This window comes from Abramis brama, assembly GCF_963993115.1.
Source record: "Abramis brama genome assembly, chromosome: 2".
Classification (NCBI taxonomy): domain Eukaryota; kingdom Metazoa; phylum Chordata; class Actinopteri; order Cypriniformes; family Leuciscidae; genus Abramis; species Abramis brama.
Window position 1 is genome coordinate 28,816,267 of NC_139964.1, and position 25,844 is coordinate 28,842,110.

General features: G+C 38.6%; 4 protein-coding genes across 5 annotated transcripts; 3 read left to right on the plus strand and 1 right to left on the minus strand.

The window, feature by feature from the left end:
- The first annotated feature begins 1,825 nt into the window (after window positions 1-1,825).
- On the plus strand, window positions 1,826-3,702 carry junba (JunB proto-oncogene, AP-1 transcription factor subunit a). The gene is made up of 2 exons (XM_084106767.1): window positions 1,826-1,942; window positions 2,158-3,702. Exon 2 carries the CDS (start codon window positions 2,196-2,198, stop codon window positions 3,048-3,050), a length of 855 nt encoding a protein of 284 aa, XP_083962893.1. The 5' UTR covers window positions 1,826-1,942; window positions 2,158-2,195; the 3' UTR covers window positions 3,051-3,702.
- A 2,485-nt stretch (window positions 3,703-6,187) lies between these two features.
- Window positions 6,188-15,272, minus strand: prdx2 (peroxiredoxin 2). The gene is made up of 6 exons (XM_084100383.1): window positions 15,130-15,272; window positions 13,035-13,147; window positions 12,726-12,879; window positions 9,093-9,215; window positions 7,953-8,083; window positions 6,188-6,614 (listed from the first exon to the last, which is right to left on the minus strand). Exons 2-6 carry the CDS (start codon window positions 13,135-13,137, stop codon window positions 6,532-6,534), a joined length of 594 nt encoding a protein of 197 aa, XP_083956509.1. The 5' UTR covers window positions 13,138-13,147; window positions 15,130-15,272; the 3' UTR covers window positions 6,188-6,531.
- A 605-nt stretch (window positions 15,273-15,877) lies between these two features.
- On the plus strand, window positions 15,878-19,448 carry rnaseh2a (ribonuclease H2, subunit A). The gene is made up of 9 exons (XM_084105700.1): window positions 15,878-15,956; window positions 16,498-16,626; window positions 16,712-16,783; window positions 16,868-16,994; window positions 17,329-17,416; window positions 17,979-18,116; window positions 18,209-18,296; window positions 18,849-18,972; window positions 19,114-19,448. The coding sequence occupies exons 2-9, from the start codon at window positions 16,500-16,502 to the stop codon at window positions 19,271-19,273; spliced, it is 924 nt and encodes a 307-aa protein (XP_083961826.1). The 5' UTR covers window positions 15,878-15,956; window positions 16,498-16,499; the 3' UTR covers window positions 19,274-19,448.
- A 548-nt stretch (window positions 19,449-19,996) lies between these two features.
- On the plus strand, window positions 19,997-23,041 carry snrpb2 (small nuclear ribonucleoprotein polypeptide B2). Of its 2 annotated transcripts, none has more exons than XM_084105717.1 (7): window positions 19,997-20,061; window positions 20,272-20,349; window positions 20,444-20,616; window positions 21,749-21,880; window positions 21,999-22,040; window positions 22,157-22,245; window positions 22,577-23,041. In XM_084105717.1, exons 2-7 carry the CDS (start codon window positions 20,286-20,288, stop codon window positions 22,734-22,736), a joined length of 660 nt encoding a protein of 219 aa, XP_083961843.1. In that variant the 5' UTR covers window positions 19,997-20,061; window positions 20,272-20,285; the 3' UTR covers window positions 22,737-23,041. The 2 variants fall into 2 exon arrangements, with proteins under 2 accessions (XP_083961843.1, XP_083961844.1); XM_084105718.1 differs by having other exon boundaries at window positions 20,047-20,188.
- The last annotated feature ends 2,803 nt before the right edge of the window (window positions 23,042-25,844 follow it).

The window sequence follows — 25,844 nt, forward strand, 5'->3', positions numbered from 1 at the left end:
CTCCTTATGCTGGCAACCGAAAAGGTTAAGCCCCCTTTTACACTGAACATTTGTTGAAAAAAAAAAAAAGTCTGTTCACTACCATAGTTTAATATTTGACGGACTGCCGCAAGAGAGGAAGTTGAGTGTGTCGTCTTGACAGGAGTGTGGCGTACCTGAAGATTTATAGGTGAAAGGTTCTGCGCTGCTGCTGAATGGCGAAACATGGGTTTACACCTGGCATTTAGCCCAGTGATGATTCAGACTTATTAACATATTGAGGAGACAGTAGTGGCTTTCTTTTTGTGCAAAACAGGTGTTGGCATGTGGTCGTGTGAACGTCTACACACACAGCAGGTGTGAAGTGCCATTGTGTCCTGACCTAATGCATTTCCTTATATAAAGCATGAGAGACCTTGACTATATTTGCATTAAGATGTCACATTAACGTTGGTCTTTCGATCTCCCAGTCTTGCGACAGCATTTTGGGTGTGTACGTGCTGCCTCTTCTCAAGCGTGCTCCCCCTCCTCCACTCCTCCACCTCTCCATGTGTGGAGGCGTTGCCTCTGGAATCAGGCCCACATGGGAGAGGTTTCCCGGTCCTTCACTAAGGAGGAACTACTGTGTGGTCTTGCCCATATATGGGACTGATATCAGTTGCCAAATCGTGAGCCAGTTTATTCCTGATCAATAGAGAGCTATGGTTATGCTTTTGCTTTAATGTAAGAATCTCTAAAGACGTTTAAAACACGTTATAGTCTATCTGTGGACTCTTAAATGAAAAAGGCCTATTATTACTCATGTTTTGCGTGTTATATGAGTAAAATTACTCAAATACAAATGGTCAATAAGCCCTCCAATAAAAATGTATTATATAGTCTGAATTACTCAAACACTTAGGCCTATTTTATATTACTCATAGCTTTTTCTCCCTTAAAAAAAAAAAAAAAACACCGCTAAAACTAGCCTAAGCTGGTTGGATGGATTTAGCTGGCCTCCCAGACTGGTTTTATAGGGGTTTTGGACACTTATTTATAGCTGACCAGGCTGGTCTTAGCTGGTCAAGCTGGGAGACCAGCTGAACACCAGCTTTGCCAGGCTGAGAGACACACTTAAACCAGGTAAGACCAGCCAACCAGCCTAGGCTGGTTTCAGCAGGGCTAGTGTACGCTTTACAATCGAGGGCCTTATAATGGGCCCCCTTGACATTTCACAAGGGCCGGGATGATGTGGTTGACCCTGACACGTTCATCCGGGTTAAAATGATCCAATCCCATTTTACGATCCTGTATTTAGGCTACTTAAATGGCCAGTTTAGTTGTGCCACCTAAATTAAAGGAATATATTTAGAGCTTGACATTTAAAATAATTTCCACTTGTTGTAGGCTAGAACTGCTAACACATTCTACCTAAAATCTCCTAAGAGAATAATATCGGGTTGAATCTGCTGAAACCAATTGGGGTTTTCCATTTTTGGACAAACTGGTTCTGCTATAAGATTCTTTAACACCGTTTTAGAGCTGTTTGTTTGTCTCTCTCTCTCAAGACCACAACAGTGTTTCTGTTTTCTCTTGGCCATGGGAAATTTTTTCTTAAAAGTGCCTATGCAACTATTGCGGCTAGTTTTTTGCGTCTTGTTTATGGAAACAAAAATAGGAGCCCAAGTCTCCCTTCAGTTTTGCACTCTCGCCTCCAGCGTTGTTTTCAATCTCAGCGGTTCCTGGCAACAACGTCATCGCCCATCTGACAGCTCGAGGAGCGGAACAACTCTCGTCCAATCAGCGGCCTGGACACGCCCTCGAAACGCGGAGTATAAAAAGCTCCGAGGCGGACTTCTCCAGAGATTGAGTGCGCACGGAGCCCGAAGACGCCGCGTACTGCTGTTTGTAAATAACTCCGGGAACAGAACAGAAAAAGCACTTTTTGGACATCAGCTGTCAAGGGAAAACACCTGTCGAATTGGTACAGTAAAAAACTATTTTGGACGTTTCTTTTCTCTTCTTTGACATCTTTTTGCCTCATGTAATATTACGGAGAGAACAAGATTAACGGACATTAAACTGTACAGTCAACTCAAAAAAAAAAAACGTCCGACGTAATTTCTGTACACATGTCAACAAAAATGGAGCAACCGTTTTATCATGACGACTCGTTTCTTTCTGCTTATGGTCATCCAGACGCTGCCCTGCACGACTACAAGCTCCTAAAGCAGAACATGAGCGTGGGCTTCGGCGAACCTTACCGGAACCTCAAGCCCCACCGCTCCGAAAGCGACTTCTACACCGCGGCGACCGCAGACGTGGGCTCGCTGAAACTCGCCTCTCCGGAGCTGGAGAGACTCATCATCCAGAACGGTAACGGTGTCATCACATCACCCACCCCGGGGCAGTATCTGTACACCCGGAGCATCACAGAGGAGCAGGAGGGCTTCGCCGACGGCTTCGTGAAAGCGCTGGACGAGCTCCACAAAATGAACCAAATGCCCCCGCCGAACGTGTCCATCGGAGCCGGAGGACTGTCGTCCTGCTCGGCGGCTTCGTCCGTCTTCGGTGCCTCCTTGCAACCGGACACCCCCGTGTACACCACTCTAAACAGCTGCAATCCCAACACTAACCTCACATCTGCAGCCAACTACCCGACAGCCACCATCAGCTACTTGCCTCAGTACCACCACCACCCTCACCACCATCAAAACGCGACGCATCCTCATCATTTCCAACACGCGCTCCATCAACAGCGACTTAAAGAGGAGCCACAGACCGTTCCCGACCTGCAGAGCAGCGACGGTTCTCCTCCCATGTCCCCGATCGACATGGAGGACCAGGAGCGCATCAAAGCGGAGCGCAAGAGGCTTAGGAACCGGCTTGCGGCCACCAAGTGCCGGCGACGGAAGCTGGAGCGCATCTCCAGGCTGGAGGACAAAGTGAAAATCCTAAAGACTGATAACGCCGGACTGTCCAGCACCGCGTCCCTGTTGAGGGAGCAAGTGGCCCAGCTCAAGCAGAAGGTCATGACCCATGTGAGCAGCGGCTGCCAGCTGATGTTAACGCCAAAGATCAAGTCGTTTTAAAAACGAACTGCTGCGATTACACAGACTCTGACAAATGGGAAACACTGGAAGAAGAGCAGATCATGTTTGTGATGTTTTGATGCAAATGCTAGGGACCCTTTTCACACACAGGCTGAAGTCGTCATAGTTGGGTAAATTAGGCTAGCCTACTATAGCGATTGAACGAGAGACTACATTAAATATATATTTTTGTGTGTGTTTGCATTTGCTCAAATAGCAAAATATTTTTGACAATTTAAAAACTTTGCTGGATTTACGTGTTGGTGACACGTGATGATGGTTAGACTTTGATGACGCGTTTCAGCGGTCTTGCAAAGTTTTTTATATTTTCACATTTTTTTAAAATGTCTGTGAAAAGGGTCCAATGCAGCACTGAATACGAGCGTTGTATATATTTTTAAGTGTTTTCTTGTAGAAAACTATAGTGTTATAGTCGTTTTCAAAGCATCTTGACCGACAAGGTACTCCCGACTGGACAATGAAAGCACTTGTAACCCTGAGTAACTTTGGTTTTGTTGTTAAGTGCTGCCCTATGAAAACATTCCAGTAAGTTATTATTGATATTGTGAGTCAGGTTGATCCAGACATTTAAATGTGTTTCTGTTTGTTTTGTTTATATTTTTTATATTTAAGTAAAATCGTTTGAAAATAATTCTAATGTTTGGGTTGTTCATTTCAAGCACGGAGAGAAAACGAATCGTTCATTCATACGGCTTTAAGTTTACGTTGAAAACGTGCCCACGTTGGCTTCTTTTTCCTGCTGACGTAATGCCCATATATGGGCTGTTTTGCTGCATGTACGTCACTGAGGGTAGACTTGCGGGAACCCCCGCCCACGCTACCGGTCAGGAAGTCCGCGCGCTTTCGTGTCTGACGTTCGAATGAATGGAGCGCGTGTGAATGAGAGAAAATTTAGCAACTCGGGGTTTTCCCCGCTCGCAGAAACCTTCCCAAAACAGTTTCAGCGAAAAGCAAACTAGAGATAAAAATATGAGCACGGGCATTTTCCAGGTACTTTGCAAAAAACGGAGCCGTCGCAAGCACAAAAATAGAATAAAAAAAAACACAAAAAAGAGCTAGACTTGTAAACGAGAAGTGACACTTTTCCAGTGAATGCCGTAAAATATACCGGTAGATTTGTGTAACTGGCCAGTAGCCTACTAAAACCACACACTCACGCGCTTCAAGTCCTATTATCTTGTTTTGTAACATCCTTTATTTTTTCACAAGTTGATGATTTTCTTCATTTTAGTCAGGCCCAAAATACAACACTTTCGTTTTTGAGGGATTATTTGGACATTCCAACTAATTATACCTTTTAAATGCTGTGTGAATAAATGCTGTTTACAAGTCCTACATAAACAGCAAATTCTACTTTGGCATAGAGAGGCTAGTCCAGACGCCGGTGCCTAACCCACACTTATATTAAATAGAGATTAAACAGACAAAAATGATACAATTTGAACCCAAATAAGAACATATTGATTCAGATCTATAAAAAAAAGCAGTATTTTGTATTTATTTTTAAATTTAGATTAGAGTATTAGATTTTAGTGGACATTTTGTTTCATTAAAAAAGAATTGAAGTGATGCATCAACAGTTGCCATCAGTTTGAAAACAAGATATTCATAGAAATATTACAGCATTACATGTCCTTGCTAATAAATGACCTTGTAGTGTCATGACCTTGAGCAAAAGTCTAGTGACGGCTAAATGAACTGTAAAACTTTTTAAAGTCATACTGTAGCTCAGCTTAACATTTATAAATTGAGATGACACATTGATATTTATTAGCACTTAAAGACATTATTTGTGATTATTTACTTTAGAAAGCACCTCTTCAGTAGTATGCCATGAAACAAACCCAGTTTCATTTCATCCATGATCACATCATCTCAATTAATCTGGTTTGTACTCATTTGATGATTAGGCCTATATAAAAAAATAACACCATGGTGTTGTTGAACACTGGTCAAACTTTAAAAATAAATAAAATAAAAGCAAACAATAGGCTATATATAATTTATAATATATTTAAATCACCATGCTGACGAGACCAACAAAATCACCATTTATGGTTTAAACTATAGTTCCAGATTATCAAACTTCAACAAGTGCTTGAAATGCAGTGTGAAATGCTCATATTTCCTGTAGCCTTTGCTGTAATCTTGTTGATTTGGGTGTGTTTTATCAGCAGAAGATTGCCACTATCAGATGACATATACTTGACCACACAGTACAAATCACGTCTGATGAACACAAAACACAATCTTTTAGACACCACCAATATGATCATCCTCATGCCATAATCCAGTTCTAACATTTAAAAGACAGCTATATATCCATGTATAAAGACCCCATGTATACTATTAAAAATGTATAGGCTATTATAAATATGTGTAAAGCATTAGTTGGAAATTACTTCATTTCTGTTACGCTATTACGTTTTTTCTAGTCATTCTAAACTTTTCCATGGACCACCCATCTTTATTTCTATATCAGTCCTAGACCCCTGCTTTAGATCTGCTGAATATACATTAAAAGCCACCTTAACAAATTATGTAGCAAAATTATACTCCTCTATGAGGCAATTCACACTGAGCAACAAGTTGCTCCTGAGCTGAGTGTTGAGTTCTTCCAAATGCAATGAAATACTGCCATCTACTGGTTTGATAAATTTCATAAAGTTTGATAACCATCTACTGGTTTACATAAATTTAATTCAAACTTCAAAAGCATTTGTGGCTTATTAATCATAGATAAGTTCTATGTCCAGTTCTTTTTTTTTAAAATCTGATTACACTAGAAAACTTACAAAGCAAGTAAAAAAAAAAAAAAAAAAAAAAAACGATAGTTTGCAATGAACCTGGAACATACCAACAGCTGAGTTATGTTGGTCAAATAAGACAAGTGTTCTAGAAGATTTTCAACCAGATTGTTCATTTTGTTCACAAGTTCATATTTAGTGAAAACTCATGAGCCATGAAGCTGTTTACATCTCCCTTATTAAGTTGGGAATACTTTTCTGGGTGGGTGAACCTAGTCAAAGTAAAAAATAAAAAAAATGATAATTTCTTAATGAACCTGGAACATAACAACAGCTGAGTTATTTTGGTAAAATAAGACAACTGCAAAGTTACTCAATAACAGCCTTTTATTTGACAAAGATACTGATGAACAACCAGAATGTTAAACAACTTGTGACAGTTCAAAATGAATCAAATGTTCACTGAGTACTAAATATGTAATACCGATTAACTTGAGCTGCAAACAAACTACAGACACTTCAGTGCATGAGGGACGCTGACTGGAACAGCGTCTTCAGACAGTGGGAAGAAAGAAATCAGTCTATCAAGCGCATTTAAACACCAAAGAGTTTGTTACGTCGACTAAGACAACTTTTTAAGAAATCTCAGGCTAAATTTAAGTGCACTAACACCCCACTGAATGGGGGAGATCTGGGGGAATATGGCAGGACTGTTACTGCTTGGAGAAGAACTCCTTGCTCTTCTGCACATCTGGAACAATAGTGTCACTTCCTGGTTTCCATCCAGCAGGACAAACTACGGAGAACAGACAGACATGTTATTTTAAATTATAAATCAACAGCAAGTAACAGATAATGGTGTGTGTGTGTGTGTGTCTATATATATATATATATATGTATGTGTGTGTGTGTGTGTGTGTGTGTGTGTGTAAGCAAGCAATAAGGTACGAGAGGCTGTGCTGTATCGTGAATAAGTAACGGCTGAAGGGCGTTGTTAGGCACGACGCGAAGCCTGCAACCCCTTCAGCCGTTACTTATTCACGATACAGCACTTGTCTCGAGTACCTTATTGCTTTTATAAAACGGTTACCACACAATACAACTATCAAAGCCGAAAACATGCATCTATGCAACTTTTATGAAGTAAAATCACTAAAAGCCTTCATTCCGCTGGAAAAAATAGTCCCTGACCATAAACAGCAACAAAAGTTACATACATTAACGTTATTTCGGCAATAGATGGCGGCAAAGACCGTCTTTATGAGTGAGTCAGTCAGTAGAGAAGACTTTTACATTGAAAGGAATCAAACTTGTGAACACGGATAAAGAAGACGCAACTTACAGATGACTATGGGCACGGAAAAACCCCTTAACTGTTAAAAGGACAAGATATCGAATCGGACATTCAAACGGATTTTTTTTTTATTATGAATATGACTGACCTGAAGGAAAATGCTATATCTACTGTAAATGCAGGTACACTCGCTTACTCGATCTCTCACAATACTCTACTATAGCTTCAATGAATAAGAGTGGTTGCTAGGGGTGTTGTGTAGTGATACATAGAACAGTTGGGTGAAGCGGTCATAGCCGTGTTTTATCGTGAATAAAGCACAGCTATTGACAATCAGAATCAAGGATTGAAACTAACGTTTTATATATATATATATATATATATATATATATATATATATATATATATATATATATATATACAAAACCTCAACAACTGTAATGTGACTAAGTTACCCAACACCTCTACATATAGGCTGTCACTCTCTTATTACGTTTCCTGAGATCACTTGTGTTGTGATCAGATTTCACTGTTACTGCATGAAGCAAAAAAAAAACAAAAAAAACAAACAAAGGTTGCCACACTGTTGCTCTCAAATATTCGTAAAAAACGTGTGTAGATATCAATCATTCACACCAAATATGTTCTGTGAGGTTTTGTACACGTAAAACCATCATCTTGGAGGGTTATTCGAGTACACGGTTCTTTGTTGGCATCAAGACGCATGTGTTTACACTACATATACATGTTTCCGTCAACCTCCAAATGCGTTTACACATGCTGTCCAAGTCAAGATTTCCAGAGACAGGACATTGAGAAAGAGCAGCCCGTCTCCCTCACCTTCTCCATATTTGTCAGTGTGCTGGAAGGCCTGCACCAGTCTCAGCGTCTCATCCACAGAGCGACCCACCGGCAGGTCATTGATGGTGATCTGCCTCAAGATGCCTTTATCGTCAATCACAAACAGACCTCTGAGAGAGCAGGACGAGAGCGAGAGAACTTACTGTTTGTTCAGCAATCTCTTCTGTTCACAATTACATCTGTACGATGGCTGTTAAACTAGTTTCCAACAATGGAGGAATGTTTCAGGAGCAATTCAAGCCGAGCACTAAGCATATGTTGCATGTTAATGATTACTACAGGAAATGTATTAGGTATTTTGCAATAGGTACTTCATAATAACGAGGGAACAAATTATATTGTGCAAAATATTTAAAAAACAGACAGTAAAAAACTCACCTTACTTCAAAAAACATACTTTGTTGAGTTTTACAGAAAAAAAGTTATAACTTGATTAAGAGACAGTTAAGACATTAATACCATTGGGGGGGGGGGGGGGGGGACGATATAATTGTTTCCACAAAAATATTACACAATGTTACACAATACAAAAAATGTTTCTTAAGCATCAAATCATCATATTATAATGATTTCTGAAGGATCATGTGACACTGAAGACTGGAGTAATGATGTTGAAAATTCAGCTTTGATCACAGGAATAAATTACAATTTACAATATATTCAAATAGAAAAGTTATTTTGAATTGTAATAATTTCACATTACAGTTTTTACTGCAGCTTTAGTGAGAAGAGACTTCTTTCAAAAACTTACAAATCACAAATTTCTGAAACAGTAGTGTAGACTCTTCTATACTGCAATATAACTATATATATACAGAATAAAACATTTTTGTCTTTTTTAATAATTGGTGGTAATCAACACAGTGCCAAATGCTGCTAGTTGAACTTAACTTTGAACATTGATTTTAAAATCAACAACCGAACATATTCTATAAAATTCCAAGGAGCAATAAAAGTGTTTTAGCGGTTAAGTTTTTAAGGGTTGCTCTGTACCATGTCCACACTGCGGTACACGTGTACGTTATCAAGCGCACTTGATTATTATCTCCTGTGGCAATCATGCACTGCAAGCGAGAGAGGAAAGAAGCTGTAGTTTAACATTAGCAGGACATCACAGACCTGTAGGCGATGCCCTCCTCCTCTTTCAGAACGCCGTAATCCCGGGAGATGGACTGAGTCAGGTCAGCCACCAGAGGGATGTTCATGGAGCCGAGTCCACCCTGCTTCCTGGGTGTGTTGATCCTATCAGGAGCCAAGTCACAACAGGGATGAGATTTCATTTAAAACATTTCATTCTTTTTTTCCTCCCCTTTCCTTTAAAGCTTCTATGGCTGTCTTCATGACGAGAGACAGGTATAGTTATTCAAAAATAAAACTTCAGATGTTTAAGATTAATGTTTCCAAAAAACCTTAAGACTAAGTCTGGATTTACTTGGTTAAAAACCCTTTTCAAAAGTAGTATTACAGTCTAGCAAAATATGTTTAATGGACAGTGGATTTTGACAAGATAAAAAAAAAAAAAAAAACATTGAGAAAATTTGAAATGAGTGTCCTAGATGGCAGAATGTTTAATTCACTGGATTATTTACAGATTAATAAATCATTACTACATGGTTATTTTAAATTTAAACCATTTAGTTTACCATTTAAAATTGCATGTACATGTGTGTGTATACATGTGTATATATATATATATCAGGGTTCGTACACTTTTTCCAAGGTCAAATTCAAGCACTTTTCAAGCACTTTCCAGGTCCATTTTAAAGCTTTTTCCAGCACCTTACACTACCGTAAATTACATACCAATACATAGTTAAAATTCTTATTTAGTGTTTTTATCACATCAAAAGAGATAAACAGCCAAATGTTTCATAATAGCAGAGGGCTGCACGATATAGAAGAAAAATGAGATATGCGATAACTCATTAAATAATGCGATATTCAATATGCGATACGATAATGCTTAAAGTGTGTCAAATTAACTTAAATTATCTTTAAAATGATATAACCTACACATACGTGTTTCACATTCTTTTTGTGATAAGAAAATATCCCTACAACTTCAAGACAGTGAACATCAGTGTTTTACTGTAGCATAAGAAGTGTTATTTTAACATCACTGGGGTTTAGGGGTTCAGGTTATCCTATTCCTACATTAGGTTTATTTAACAACAGAAACTGATTAATCAAATGTAAAAATAAACACTGCTTAGTTTTCACTGCATGAATTAAATATACTGATTCTTATTAAAGCTACAAAAGTTAGCCTATTCAGCCAAAGGCAGTGAGTGATTTTCTTTGTCTTTTGTTCATGACCCGTTATTGCAAGCCTTTGCGATATGCAAGCAATTATGCATATTGTAATATATACATTTGCAATATTTCGATATATTGTGCAGCCCTAATATTTAAGCCAATCACAAGTTTTATTCTTCAAAATGTATCACTAAGTATATGAATAATATACTTTTCATTATATTAATGTCCAAATATTGCTGACCAGATAATGTGATTTATAGGCTGTAAAACTGAATTAATTTCAAATATGAAGACTTAGAAATATTCAGAAATATTTGACAGGCCTTCCCGTTTTGGGACACATTCTTGATATAGACGAGGTTTGAACAATATCTGAGTGCACAGGCACCTGATAAATGTATTTCATTGCCTAGCTGTATTTCAGATGTCTTGGGCCAAGACATAACGTTAGCTAATACATTTACTGGAATAGAGCAGTGTAAATATTGCATAGGGCCATCCTAAACCTTACAGTAACAGTACTACTTATGACACTGACTGATTTCAGTTCAGCAATCAACGACTGTTGTTATGCACTGGGCTAACGTTTGCAGGTTAATTTGCACGTTACAGTTCTGTAATTTTGGCAATGTTCACTGCATATTCCACAAATGAACATAACGGACATGCAATACTTACATTGCATTACCACACCAAGTACTCTCAGTCACTAATGGCCCTTTCAGATAGGACGCGGACCGCGCTGCGCTATGAAATGAAACCGATATATTTCAATGGCTTGCGCCGCGCGACTCGATCCAAAGCGGAGCTCAGCGAGCTCGCGCACACGCCGCGGTCAAAGTTTAAAATAGTTCAACTGTTGCCGCTGCGTGGCCAATAAAAACGGTGCATCCAAACAACCGCGGAAATCAAAATGAAAACTCCGCCTACTTTTGCTCTGGCCAGCGTAACGCAAATCAATCTGTATCTGATTCTGAAGGGCTACATTTTTTTCTCCATTTAATAAAGAACTATTTCGTCAGAAAAATATTTCTTGTGAAAGAAATACAGTTACAAATTCAAGCATTTTATCCAAAATTCAAGCACTTTTCAAACCTTGAAAACACAACATCAAAATTCAAGCACTTTCAAGGATTTCAAGCACCCGTACGAACCCTGATATATATATGTGTGTGTGTGTGTGTGTGTGTGTGTGTGTGTGTGTGTGTGTATATATATATATATATATATATATATATATATATATATATATATATATATATTATATATATATATATATATACACAGTGCTATGCATAAGTTTAGACACCCATGCTAAAGTTCATCTTTTGGAAACTTAATGCCTTAATTAAAAAAATTAGGAAAAATACAACCTTTAAGGACACCAATTTTCTTTGTGAATGAATAATGTATCGTAAATAAATAAATGTTCTTCCTTAAAATACAGGGTGCATAAGTCTGGACACCCCTATGTTAAATTCCCATAGAGGCAGGCAGATTTTTATTTTTAAAGGCCAGTTACTTCATGGATCCAGGATACTATGCATCCTGAGAAAGTTCCCTTGGCCTTTGGAATTAAAATAGCCCCACATCATCACATAGCCTTCACCATACCTAGAGATTGGCATGGAGTACTTTCCATAAGATCATCTCTCAATGCAAATCAAACCAGCTATTAGACTAACTGAAATAAAACCATTAAGTTCAGTTTCCAAAAGATGATTTTTTATTCCTCTTTTTAGCCAACTTTAGCATGGGTCTCTAAACTTATGCATAGCACTGTATGTATATAATATACAATTTATTTATTTATTTTTAATCAAGCTCATATATTTAAGTTCAGTAATTTCACTTAAATGACAATTAATAAGTAATTTTCATTGCCATTTAAGTGAAATGACAACTTAAATATACAAGCTTGATAAAAATTATCATTCTAGAAGAAAATTTCAGATGGCACTTAGAGGCTTTTGCATCTATATCTATATTATCTATATTTCTTTCTTTTTTTCTTAATAGAAAACTCCTTTATTTTGTACCTTTATTTCAGTTAGCGCAAAGAATAATGCTCTCGATAAAAAGGTCAAGATGACTTCAAATAGCAGTTTCTCGAATTAATAAAGCGCTACACCCTTCCTTTATCTGCGCCTCTCTATCACACTATAGCAGCTCTTATCAATGACAGGCTGGTCAGAAGCACGTTAGATAACCAATAACTGGGTGAAGCCATAGAAAGGCCACGGAGAAGCACGTTCACCAGCAGGACAAAACTCAACGGTGAAATCTAAGGCTGCCATTGAGCTATAATAAATTACTTACTATAATCATGAAATAACTGCTAAATAAATGAATAAATAAATATAGGTGCTTGATATTTTTACACCATTTTAACGATATTCAATAGACATGTTTCTTGATATGCATGTGCTCTGAAGTGACCATTAAACCATTAAGGAAGTTGTGGGAATAAACGCAGCCGATAGGACCCCTCACCATGCCAGATGGCTGAAATGAGAGTCGGTGGAGGCAGCGATGAGCTCACAGCCGATTTTACGAAACTCGGCAGCCCGTTCGCTGAACGCGATGATCTCAGTGGGACACACGAAGGTGAAGTCAAGCGGATAGAAGAACAACACGACATATTTCCCTAGAGAAGGAATGAGAATCAGGATGAAGTGACAAACAGGTTACAACAGTTCAATTAGAAACAGGCAGTGTCTGATGCCTCATATCATGATGAAATGGGAAGCAAAAGTAGTTTAGAAGGAACAAAACACCAAGTGTGGAGCGTTTGCGGCTCACCTCTGTAGTCGGACAGCTGAACGTCTTTAAACTGTCCGTCTACCACAGCTGTGGCCTTGAACTGAGGAGCGGGTTGACCGATCTTAGCGTTTCCAGCAGACATGATGAAGACACTGGTGACAAAGAAGAGCTTTATGGCACTGCTGCTGCTTTAGGGTTTGGTCACCAAAATTATTACTATTATTGCTACTACTATCATCACACTTTTTATTACAAACTAAAAACTTTTAAAAATATAACAATGTTTCTAATAAATAATTTTTTATCGCATAGGCAACATTAAATAGCAAATTGACTAGACAGTTTAAACAAAGTCAGAAGATGCAATAGTCTTTTCTTCCTATTGTAATGTATATCCGAGTGAAACGGCTTCTTGGAAAACAAATTTAGGACGTTCCCTTGTCTATAGGGAACTGACTGGATCATTGTGGTTTGCTATTGGTGGATCTCATGTGAGTGACAGGTCGCCCTCCCTCAAGCCAGTGGATGCATCAGAGAATTAAAATAATTATGCGCACAGATCAATCATTTAATACAATACATACTGCAATATTCCATGAAAAACAAGAATTGTCCATTTTGATTTCATGGTGACTTTAAAGGAGTAGTTTACTCACCCTTCAGTCATCCTAGGCGTATATGACTTTCTTCATTCAGCCGAACACAATCTGAGTTACATAAAAAAAATATCCTGGCTCTTCCAAGCTTTATAATGGGAATGAATAGTGTAACAGATTTTTAAGCCCAAAAAGTGCATCCATCCATTATAAAAGTAATCCATAAGGCTCCAGTGAGTTAATAAAGTGAAGCGATGCGTTTTTGTATGAAAAATACCTATACTTATAACTTTATAAACTATAATCATTGCCTTCCGGTAACAGCCGTACGCGAGTCTATTTCCGGTGGAAGAGTGACCCTCTGACCCAATGATTATTATATTAGACAAGGATATTTTTCTTACAAAAACACATTGCTTAAGAAGGCCTTTATTAAACCCCCAGAGCCGTAAGTATTTTTTAATATAGCTCTGATTGTGTTTGACAGAAAGAAGAAAGTTATATAGACCTGCTAGGATGACTTGAGGGTGAATCAATTATGGGATAATTTTCATTTTTGGGAGAACTGTCCCCTTTAATCTGTCAAAAAAATAATAATATAATAGCATTATAAGTACTAAAATTATAAGTGAAGAACACTTAGCTTGTAATCTAACACAAATCATCAAAACAAGTAACTTTTCGTTTTTGAAACGCAAAGTATCAATGCATAAAGCATTCAAGGCTTGCAGTGGATCACACGCTGCTGGTCACATGACAGTCAGTTGTTCTGAACAATGGCCTTTTGAGAAACTAAACTCGACCTTTCATCGTCTCCAGATCAAATGCATGAGCGTTTTAGTCATTTCTACCGGTAAAACATGGACTTTACGCGCGTTTTATAAAGTATACTTGGCTCAGAGGTCGACCACACGCCGCACATTGGGCCCTGTAAGCTCTGATAGCGCCTGACAGCGCAGTATCTCTGCAAAAAGCTGATAATATTGAACCCATAGCAAATACACAAATGAGTCAGCGACCCCGAGACTTTGACCTGAAAACTGCCAGAAAAAAAAAGGAAAAAAAAGAATCAGAAAAGGCCGAGACAAGTGCGCTAATAAAAGTCTTTGCCATAATTGGTAAGATGTTTGCTCACTCACAATAGTGACTGGAAACGTGGGAAGAGATTAAATGCATAGGAAGCATGCATGATAAAATCGAGTTAAAACGAGTAATATATTCAGAGAGTTATTTAGCAGCTTAGCCACGCGAGCTAAACCAGACCAGTGGCATGATATCACATAAAAGTAGCATTGCGCGAATCATAAAAGCTGCAATATAACTAATATTCACAGTAAAGCCTCCGTCCCGCAATTAAAGGTTGAATGCGTGAAGATATTTCAAGCAGTTGTTAAAATATTATAAAATATTAACGTGCAAGAGCCGGCATTTTCCACGCACTCTTTTGTTCAGTAACAATCAGCAAAACTATTAATTTAGCCTTTGTGCATGTGCATAAACGTTAATATTGTTCTCAAAAGAGCGATATTAAAACTCACCTGTTTTGTACGAGGAAGCGAAACCTCACTTTCTCTTGATGCACGAGCACAGGAAGAAGAACAAGAACCGTCCGCGCGCGCGACCTGCTGCAAAACTATCGAGCGAGCGCGAGCTTCGGGTCCACTTAAAGACGAGAGGGAGGGTCTTCAGTTCGGTAACTTCGGTTCCCCTCCTCCCTTTCTCTACTCTACTACAAACACTAACCACATTTTGCGTTTAGTTTTGAGATAGATTACAGATTGGAGAAGATTCGGACAAGATTTCAGAAAACAATACATTTAGATGTACATATATATCAGAAAATGAAAAGTATATTCTAAATATGTTCATTATTTTAGCCAAGTTCTACATCCACAGCATGAGAACAAAAAGCACACAAATCATATGGATGTGTTTTGCCCATTGACTGACTGACCTCAAGACGTTATACTTTATTATGGACAATTTATCGCTATTAACCCCAATTTATAATGTATTGCTCCACTCGCTGTTTATGTTTTTGGGTTATACATTTCAGCACTGACTTGAATATAAAACACTGATTTAGAGGGGAAATCTGGAAAATAAAATTGCCAAACGTTCTCTGAACTTCATTTCCCACAAACCACTGCGATTGAGAGATGTGGAGGAACATATTTAAACACGTTCGATGCACACATTTTTAGAAATTAGATGTATTTTTGAAAATGTTTCCGTGTGTGTAGTATTTTTTTTATGAAGTAATAAGTACGTTTTGTCCATCAAATATTGTCGGTCAAAGGTCAAGCATTCAGACTCGCGCCAATTCTGTATTTCCGGGTGAGGCGCGCTGCACACACACACACAGGTTAGTGCAAGTTTGTTTATGCACCAACTTTCTCACATTGTGATTGAGCACATAGTGTTATTATGCATTTGAAAGACCCAGTTAGTTATTTGATAAGAGTTAATAAACAGCATGTTCTCTACACTTATTTTTGTACCGTTTGGACTGTACTTTTTTTTGTATCATCTCGCAATATTGATCGATTTCAGTGATCAGTGCGGGAGGAACGTGTCTGTTATACATTATCTTATATGGGAAAATAATACTTGTGTTGGAATTTTAAGAATGTGTTTGTATATACTTAGAAATAACTTGATTATTTGCATAATGGCAAAAAAAAATAGGCTTTAAGTTGTTGTTAGCTTGAAGGTTATTTTAATGTTTTTCTTAACGTTCTTTTTTATTGTTTGTATTTTTTTTTTATTCATTATTAGCTGTAATATTTATATTATTATTATTTATATTCATCAATTTAAATCAAAGCTTAAAATTCATGCCTATTATTCAACATTAAACTGTGATATATTCTCATGTTTTATTATTTTATCCACGGAATGATCAGACATGGATCTGAGTGATTTTGAGGCGGATAACTCCGTGAGCTGCCGTTTGTCCTCGTCCATCCCAGACGTGTGTAAGACGGAGGACTGCTGCCTGGGCATCGATGAGGCGGGCCGGGGACCCGTCCTGGGTGAGTGCCGTCATCGTCGTCTTTGGAGAAGGTCTCTTTTTTTAAAATTAAAATTGTAGTTTACATTTGATGTACTGTGTTTCAGGACCCATGGTGTATGGGATATGCTTCTGCCCTGTATCCAGAAAAGAAGACCTGAAGAATATGAAAGTGGCCGGTTGGTTCGAGTTATTCATCTGACGTTACAGAGCAAATCTTGACAGAAGTTCGGATTGCTGCAGTATTTTTGTTGTGTATTTAGACTCAAAGACGCTGTCGGAGGCGGAGAGAGAGAACCTGTTTCTGAAGCTCGACAAGGCCAAAGGTTTTGTAGGCTGGGCCCTTCAGGTCCTCTCGCCCAACACCATCTCCACCAGCATGCTGCAAAGGTACACGCACACATGATGTCACTGCATGCACAGTAAACGTCCTTAAACACTGAGTCCGAAATTTTTGTCATTCGGTGGCTCTGAATTGTCAAAACACCTCTCAAAACGCTTGCTACGGATGCGGAAAACGTAGAAAATCAATCCTGATCCGAATTTTTTTTATGGCGGACGAAAGTTTCGGAGGCAGTGTGTAAATGTGATTGACACACACACAACATGAGGTCGTATTTATTTTGTAATGTGCGAAAAATTCAGACTCGGTGTGCAAGGACATTTTAAAGCTGGTAATTCTAGTCGGAAGAATCATTTTAACCTGTCGTCCTTTTGTTTTCAGAGCGAAATACAACCTGAATGCTCTGTCACATGACGCTGCGATCGGTCTGGTGCAGTACGCGCTGGACTGCGGGGTGCAGCTCAAAGAGGTACTTGGAACAAACCAACACCTGTATAGCCCCTTTCACACAGAGATTCCGGAAAACACACGGATAATGTGTCCCGGGATCGTTTGATTTTGGTTCATTCACACAGCCAGTGATTTTCCGGAATCTGTGAGTGCGTTCACACACATCCCGTAAAGACACGTGACGTCAGGATGTGATAACTCCTGTCAGATGTCAGTTCTGCTGATAACTCCTCGTCATTTCCACACGAAGACGAGCCCATACTCCCCAGTAGCGCCACTGGGTTTGCCGAGTGGCTCGTTCCTCATATGCTGTAGCATAGGTTGTTGAAAGGCACGTGCGTCATCACTACGACACACCCCTTACAGCTTTTGTTCACACTAGTGCGTTCCGGGACTGATCCCGCCAATGTTACTAGGTCCCCATCCCGGCATCGATCCCGGGACGTGTTTGCGTTCACACAGAAGGCACTCTAGCAATTTTACGGCGATTTCCCGGGATCAACGCGCTGTGTGAAATGGGTTTATGATAGACAGCAGGAATGGTGATGATCCCATCACGACGCGTCTTTCACTCCTCTCAGGTGTTTGTGGACACCGTGGGTCCCGCAGAAAAGTATCAGGACAAGCTCTCCCAGCGCTTCCCCGGGGTGGAGGTCACGGTGCGTCCCAAAGCTGACTCGCTCTTCCCCGTCGTCAGCGCCGCCAGCATCTGTGCCAAGGTAGTTGCAAACCCTCAGCGTTCTGCTAACAATGAAAGAAAGATTTATACAACTGATTGGATTTGTTGTACAGTCATTTGTACTCTTTGTAGGTGGCCAGAGACCATGCTGTCAAATCCTGGAAGTTTGCAGAAGATTTGGGTGACGTGGATGCAGATTACGGCTCGGGGTATCCTAATGGTCAGTAGATATCATCTGATTCCTTCCATTTGCAAATAAAATTAATGTTTCAATTAGTGGTAGACCGATAATTTGATCAAAAATACAGTAATAATGTGAAATTTTATTGTAATGTAAAATAAGTGTTTTCTATGTGAATATATTGTCAAATGTAATTTATTCCTGTGATCAAAGCTGAATTTTCAGCATCATTACTTCAGAAATCACTCTAATATGATGATTTGATGCTCAAGAAACATTTCTGATTATCATCAATGTTGAAACCGGTTGTGTTGCTTCATATTTTTGTGGAAACCGTGATGCTTTTTTTTCAGGATTCTTTAATGAATAGAAAGTTCAAAAGAACAGCATTTATTTGCAACCGAAATCTTTAGTATCACTGTAAATGTCACCTTTTATTTACTGTGAATTTATTGCATCCTTGTTGAAGTTATAATTTCAAAAAATTCCAGTAATTTCTTACTTTTTTTTTTTTCTTTTTACTAACCCTAAACTTTTGAAAGGTAGTGTAATCTCAGAATAAATGTATCATGATATTGTGTGTGTGTTAAGATCCTAAAACTAAGAGCTGGTTGCTGAAGTATCTGGACCCAGTGTTTGGTTACCCTCAGTTTGTGCGGTTCAGCTGGAGCACAGCGCAGACGCTCCTGGACAGTAAAGCTGTGGCTGTTCACTGGTGAGTCTGACAGCAGGGGGCGCTGCCTGCACTTACTCTGAAATACAGATTATGTTAGTTACAAAATTGCATCATACAAAAATATTTCTCTTTGAATATGTTATGTACTTTGAATGCAATCTTAAATGTGTTTATGTGTAGGGATGATGATGAGGAAGACGGAGAAAAGGCTGCTGCGCGTAAGAATAACACCTCCATGCTGTCCTATTTCAACCGCAGCAAGCCGTCCGAGCTCACACACACACGAGGCACACACCGCTTCTTCACTGAGCGCAAACTACAGAGCATCAACACACTCTGAACACACATACAGGCAGTCAGTGAGAGCAAAATACACATCTGTCCAACATAATATCACAAATAATGACCTGTGCACGAACCAGCCCAGCAACAGAATGTATTATAATGTCATGTGTGTGTTTGTGGTGTTTATTGTTCATTTACTGGATGTAAAAATAAATGTGAATCTTTTTGAATGTGTCTCAGCTTTTTAAATAAGGTATCCATAGGTGGTACGAAATTCCTTAGTCTTTAAATGAATATTCAGAGTCAGATATTAGTGATTATTCATTAATAAAAAATCTGTTGCAAACTGCCTAGCAACCACTCTAGAAGCATCTGTTAGGGTAGCCATTAGCCAAACATAAATGGTTGTTTAAAAGTTTTAAACTTGGGGTCCAAGCTATGAGACTACGGCCTGGTTTCACGGACAGGGTTTAGATTAAGCCAGGATTAGGCCTTAGTTCAATTAGGACATTTAAGCAGCCTTTATAAACGTCCCTTAAAGACATTACTGGTGTGCATCTTGAGACAAAACAATGACACTGACATATTTAAAGATACATCAGTGCAAGTTGCTTTCAGTTAAAACAGCTCAAACATGCATTTTAGTCCGGGACTAGTAATTTAAGCCTTGTCTGTGAAACCCTGAGCAAATTTTTTAGAAGAGCTACACACTCCGTGTTTGTGTTTAGCGCAGATGTTGTATCACTCCGCGACATCAGGAGGCGCAACAACCTGGACCTGTTTCACAACAATAGAGGAAAAGAAGAAGCGCAGCGGCAGTTTCCGCCTGAATTCAGCAGTGTGGTGAGTTTGAGGCGATTCAGTCACGTTTATTGTTATATTAGTGTTTAATAAATTACGTTAATAATTTATCAGGTCAGCACTGTTATAAACACTAGTAGTTAAGACTAGTCGGAATACTAAATATAAGGTAATACGTGTGTTTTGTTTTTGTGTACGTTAGTTGCTCTCATTTAATGCTAATTGAAGTCAATCTCTTTCTGTGTATTGCAGTGAAATTATTAATCATGGACATACGACCGAATCACACCATCTACATCAACAATGTTAACGATAAGATCAAGAAAGAAGGTAAAGTAAAGAAGATCGTGATCATATGTTTGAGGACAGAATCTGCAGTTCTGTGAACCTTGTTTTCTTCTCCCGGATCTTTTCTAACTTACAGAGCTGAAGAGATCGCTGTACGCCTTATTCTCGCAGTTCGGCCAGATTATGGACATTGTTGCTCTGAAGACTGCGAAGATGAGGGGTCAGGCGTTTGTGATCTTTAAAGAGCTTTCTGCAGCCACCAATGCCCTCAGACAACTGCAGGGATTCCCCTTCTACAACAAACCCATGGTCAGTGGCACAGGCCTCAGTTTGTCACATCAGTCATCTGATAGGATTAACATTTCAGAAAACAATGAGTGAATTGGTCCACTTTAAGCTTCTTAACTTCTGTTATAATTAGATCCATCATCATAGAAAGAGAAGTGTTCGTGTGTATTCACGCACTCGATCTCTCAGGTCTTCTGCTTCTACGACTCTAGTTAAACCATCTGTATGTTTGGCTACTATGGGATGTAGAGTCTTTGGAAAACTTTACCTTAAGACATACGTAATAGTACCAGGCTTTCAATTATTAAATCACGTCTTAAAACACATTTTTTTAGATTAGCCTATTCTGATTGATAGTGTGTATTTGTAAGGTGTCCTTGAGTGTCTTGAAAGGTACCCATAAATAAAATCAATTATTATTAAAGTAAAAACTGTAACCATTTACTCACACAGACCCCGTTTACAGCTGGTATTAAGATGTGTTTTGGTCGATCGGATCACAAGTTGACGAGAGAGGCACATTCCCGTTTTCACCTGGTGTTTTAATCTGTCTCTTTTGTCCACTTTCAACCACTTCTGTCCTGATTTCTTCAAGGGGAGGGTCTATGGGCGGGGAAATGTATGTTTTTTCAGATCTTTCGATCTAATGAACAAAATAAGCTCCTGCAATTTACATATGAACGATGGAAAAACACGGAGAGCATCAGCTTTAGTTTCTGCTCTGACAACCGCAAGATCACGCTGAGTGCGTTTTAGAAATCAGGAATGGAGAGAGAACATTGTGCTTGGTACATTTTTCATCTTCAAACCAAACTTGTGTCTCCAGTCGACCCAAGTTTGAATCTCGTCTGGCTAAAGCGCTTCCCATGTTCAGACATTAGATCAGTAGATGGAGAGAAGACGGTCTTTTGTGGCTGTTCGAACACATTCGACCACATGAGTGTTTACACTAAGAAAGCAATCCGGTCTAATGCGTTTTCAACTACCTCTGGAAGTGGTAGAAAAGTGAATAAGCTCGACTTTTCCGATCGACCAAAACGCATCTTAATACCAGGTGTAAACAGGGCCCTAAATGCTGTTAATAATATAAACTCAGTTCACATAGAAATGCTTTACACATTTCTCATTTGCTAACCTTCGCATGTACTTGTAGCGAATCCAGTATGCAAAAACAGACTCGGACCTGGTCTCTAAGATGAGAGGCACGTATGGAGATAAAGAAAAGAAGAAAGAGAAGAAAAAGAAAGCCCTGGAACAGGCGGCCAATCTCAACAAGAAACCAACGGTGAGTTGAAGTGCATCATGTAATCAGAAAAAGACATTGGCCTCATTGGCTGTGAAAAGCATATTCAAAGAAAAACCAGATCAAATGAGCAAATCTTGCTTCTGCATTTTTCCTGCAGGGATCCGTAAACAACCAACCTCCTCCACCAGCCACAGTCCAGGTACAACACACAGTTTACACACTGATTTTGTGATTTTATTTTATTTTTTTTATTTCTAAAAAAAGAAGTTATTTTATGTACCTGAAAATCCATTAAATGATTTTATATTGTTTTAGGTCCCTGACAACCCACCAAATTATATTCTGTTCCTGAATAATCTCCCAGAAGAAACCAACGAGATGATGCTCTCCATGTTATTCAACCAGTACGTTTCTTTTAAATCTAGTATACATTAGAGGAAACATAGATTATATGTTTTAGTAATAAATGGCAATGTTTATTTCAATCTATATTTACTGTGTTGTTATATTGGTACATGTATAGAATTTTGAGAACATGTGAGAATTTTACTATTAAATATTATTCTTTGTGTTCTTTTAGTGTGGAAGACAACACTCTTTTAAGCCGTGTTATGGCAAATGCATAAATATTGAGATGTATAATCATGTATTGTCAAAAAGCTGAAAATAGCTCTTCCAGCGAGATTTTCTCTGCTTGTTTACTCATCGGCTCCCTGTCATGTTCCACGTTTTCAGGTTTCCCGGGTTTAAAGAAGTGCGTCTGGTCCCCGGAAAGCATGACATTGCGTTTGTGGAGTTCGAGAGCGAGACTCAAGCCGGAGTTGCGAAAGACGCGCTACAGGGATTCAGAATTACAGCGACGTGTGCCATGAAGATCACTTACTCTAAAAAGTGACCCGGCTCGCGCTCATTTCCCGGGAAATGCAGATTGTACTGGACTGTATCTGAGGCTTTATCAGTGGATCCTCGGTTCGGATTTGTGTTTGTCTTTTAAGTCAGTCCAATCTTTTTTTTAAACCTTTGTTCAGTGACTTTCAATTTTTAACATTATGATATTCCAGGACAGATCTTTATTTTGTATTGTAGATTAATAAAATTAGCCTGTAAAATTGCCCTCCCAAATTATTGACGACGTTTTTGTTTTCTGCTTGATCTTAAAGGACCAGCTCACTCAAAAATAAAAAGGCATTATTTAGTGTTCACACTTGGTGTGTTTGGTTGGATTAAAGCGAGCTCTGGTGCGATTGCTCTGTTAGTGCGGCTCATTTGAATAAGTGTGAACGCTGCCGTCTGAACCCTGATGCACCAAACAAGAGGAGTGAGAAGCTGAAAAGATGAGTCTCTGTCCGCTTCCAAACCAACTCTGGTGATGTTCGACTGAAATATGAACACAACAATGAAATAAATATGAACACAACACGGACCAAAGACATGTAAACCAACCAAGTTCAGTTGCAAAATATGTTTTGTTAAAGCCTTTTTTTTTGTATCTTTAGGTTCGGAGTTAAAAATGACTGTAAACGCTAGGCGAACCAGGACTAAATGTATTGTTGTATTGTTTTCTTTTTTTGGTCCGAATCAAAAGAGCAAAGAAAACCGAACTACGCGTGTGAAGTGAACACCCATAATTACCCTCATGTTGTTCCAAACCATTTTCAGATGCACTGTTCCTTTAAATCATAACTATATGGTTTATATAACCTTAATTTGGACACAAGCTGACAGGTGCATCGATAACAGCAGCATGTTGTTGCACTGACTTATAATACAACATTGATGTAAAAACCCTATGCCTATGGTTACATGGCATGCACTGTTCTGCATTTTCATCAACTCTTCAACCCGAATGTGTTTTATAGTTTAGAGATAAACGTGTCTGTTTTGTTGTTGATATTTTAATTACAATGGATGAGCATTTTATTGTTGGCAAATTTGGGGAAACTATCACCAAGCAGCGAAGTGTGCACACTAGAATAATCTAGTCATGTTAATATTTTAGCAGAGTCTGGTCTCATTTAAACAGCTGGGGATCTGACCACAGAGGTCACTGACATTTCCGAACATGCTCCTTTTAATATGTCATGATGAGAGGTTTGCATAATTGGCAGAAACAATCAAATTAGTCCCAGCACATAATGATCCGTCCCTGAAGAACAATTTCGTAGAATGCCACAAAAACTCCATTAAAAGCTTTTTTTAAGTGAGTTGAATGGAAAGAAAAATATATTTCCCAAGAGATTTTTTAAAACCAGATCAATTTAATTGGGAAGCTTGAAGTGTAAGAATAAGCTGTACTTTTGCTCTCCATCGGGACTATTAAGTCATGGTTTCAACACTTGTGCAGCAGCCAATGAAAGCAAAGACAAATATGAAATGGATTAAATCAATTCCTCTCAAGCAGAATCATTGCTCTCTAAACTAAAGGAATATAGAGGCCAAGCAGTAAAAACAGATCTTAATGAAGTTCTTGCACAAAACAGCTCATTTATCATATGCCATTAAGCCTCTAGTGCTGGACGCGTGGCAGTCAAAAATTATCTTTTTTATTATTTCAATGAAATGAAATGAATGTACAATATTTTAGTTTGATAATATCTTTATTAAATATTTTAGGGGATTTTATGGGATATATGGGTTATAATACATTTATTCACTTTTTGAGCATAGACCTGAAAAGGAAAAGTCATAAATCTTAAATGCTTTGGAGCACATACTCAAGTTTGGTCTCTTTTTAAAAACGACACTTTTTAAAGTTTTAAGTTTTTTTAAAAATCAAGTTATAGAATTGTATGTTTATTTTATGAACATTTAAAAAAAATTATATGAAATATATATTTTCCAAAACACATTTTACTCTTTAACTGTGAGACATATAAATCTAAACAAGTTGTGTTCCAAATGTGAGGTTGATATCTCAAAAAATAAAATAAAAATCTTTCAGTAAGATTTTGTTTGGCCGCAGTACCAAACGTTTCCACTAGATGAAATTCGTCTAATTTTTTACTGAGAACAATACAAGTGTGATTATTTTTTCAGCACCATTTAACTTTTTCAAATCATATCAATGATATCAAATCATATCAAAGCAAGTGCCAAAATCTTTACCAAGTTTCGTACAATTCAGATGAAGTAAAAAAATGCAACAAAAATTTTTTATTTAGGTCAAAATTACAGAACCGCACAAGAGGGTAAAATAGTGATATTATAAAATTGATATCATTTTAAAATAATCTTGTATCTTTCAACATTCTGACTACTGATGCCCTAGCAACCACCCAGAATACCCTTAAAACCACCTAGCAACCACTCGGAACATTCTTGCAACAGCCTAGACTGAAGGTCTGGACTCCATAGAAGCTTTCATTGGCCAAGGACCGCCCAGAAGCCGCCTGACTGACATGTGAAGCAACCAATCATGGTTTGTTTGTTCCACGTCAGGTTTAGGGGCGTGAAAATGTAACGTTGATGTCCCTACAATAACAGAATGGTGTGTAAAACTCTTAAGCGCTAACTAGCTAGATAAGCTAGCTAGATAAGCGCTCAGTCACAGCTATGAGTCACAGTCGTAACCACAATGGCGCTCTTCTTCCATGAGGGGGCTTGGCTTCACAACATCTTTGTTTCCAGGAGAATCGTTAAAGAACGTGACTTACACGTCTCCCAAATATCCTGTAGAATTTAATCAGATGACGACTTCAAAACTCTTGAAGTGTTTCCACTTGCATATGCAGGTGTACCATACGCATCAGACATTCAGCCAGCGGTCCGTGGGTGTGACGTCTGAGGTTGAGACAAGCAACAGCCTAACAACCAGAACACCCTAGCAAAGGTGCACAAAGGCCCTAGCAACCACCTAGGACACCCCTGCAACTGCCTAGAAACCACCTTGGAACAGCCTTGGTAACCACCCAGTACACTCTAGCAAACAACAACAAATGCCCAAGCAACCAACCAAAGCACACTAGCAACGATATAGCAATGACATAGCAACCACCCAGAACAC

Excerpts from the sequence above, each read along its gene's own strand:
- prdx2 (XM_084100383.1), bottom strand. The coding sequence starts at position 13,137 with ATGTCTGCTGGAAACGCTAAGATCGGTCAACCCGCTCCTCAGTTCAAG. Across the intron at positions 8,084-9,092 it reads GAGGAGGGCATCGCCTACAG|AGGTCTGTTTGTGATTGACG; the intron begins GTCTGTGATGTC and ends CTGCTCTCTCAG. Across the intron at positions 6,615-7,952 it reads CACTGACAAATATGGAGAAG|TTTGTCCTGCTGGATGGAAA; the intron begins GTGAGGGAGACG and ends TGTTCTCCGTAG.
- snrpb2 (XM_084105717.1), top strand. The coding sequence starts at position 20,286 with ATGGACATACGACCGAATCACACCATCTACATCAACAATGTTAACGAT. Across the intron at positions 20,350-20,443 it reads CGATAAGATCAAGAAAGAAG|AGCTGAAGAGATCGCTGTAC; the intron begins GTAAAGTAAAGA and ends TCTAACTTACAG. Across the intron at positions 22,041-22,156 it reads CTCCACCAGCCACAGTCCAG|GTCCCTGACAACCCACCAAA; the intron begins GTACAACACACA and ends ATATTGTTTTAG.
- rnaseh2a (XM_084105700.1), top strand. The coding sequence starts at position 16,500 with ATGGATCTGAGTGATTTTGAGGCGGATAACTCCGTGAGCTGCCGTTTG. Across the intron at positions 18,117-18,208 it reads CCGCCAGCATCTGTGCCAAG|GTGGCCAGAGACCATGCTGT; the intron begins GTAGTTGCAAAC and ends TACTCTTTGTAG. Across the intron at positions 18,973-19,113 it reads AAAGCTGTGGCTGTTCACTG|GGATGATGATGAGGAAGACG; the intron begins GTGAGTCTGACA and ends GTTTATGTGTAG.
- junba (XM_084106767.1), top strand. The coding sequence starts at position 2,196 with ATGAGCGTGGGCTTCGGCGAACCTTACCGGAACCTCAAGCCCCACCGC.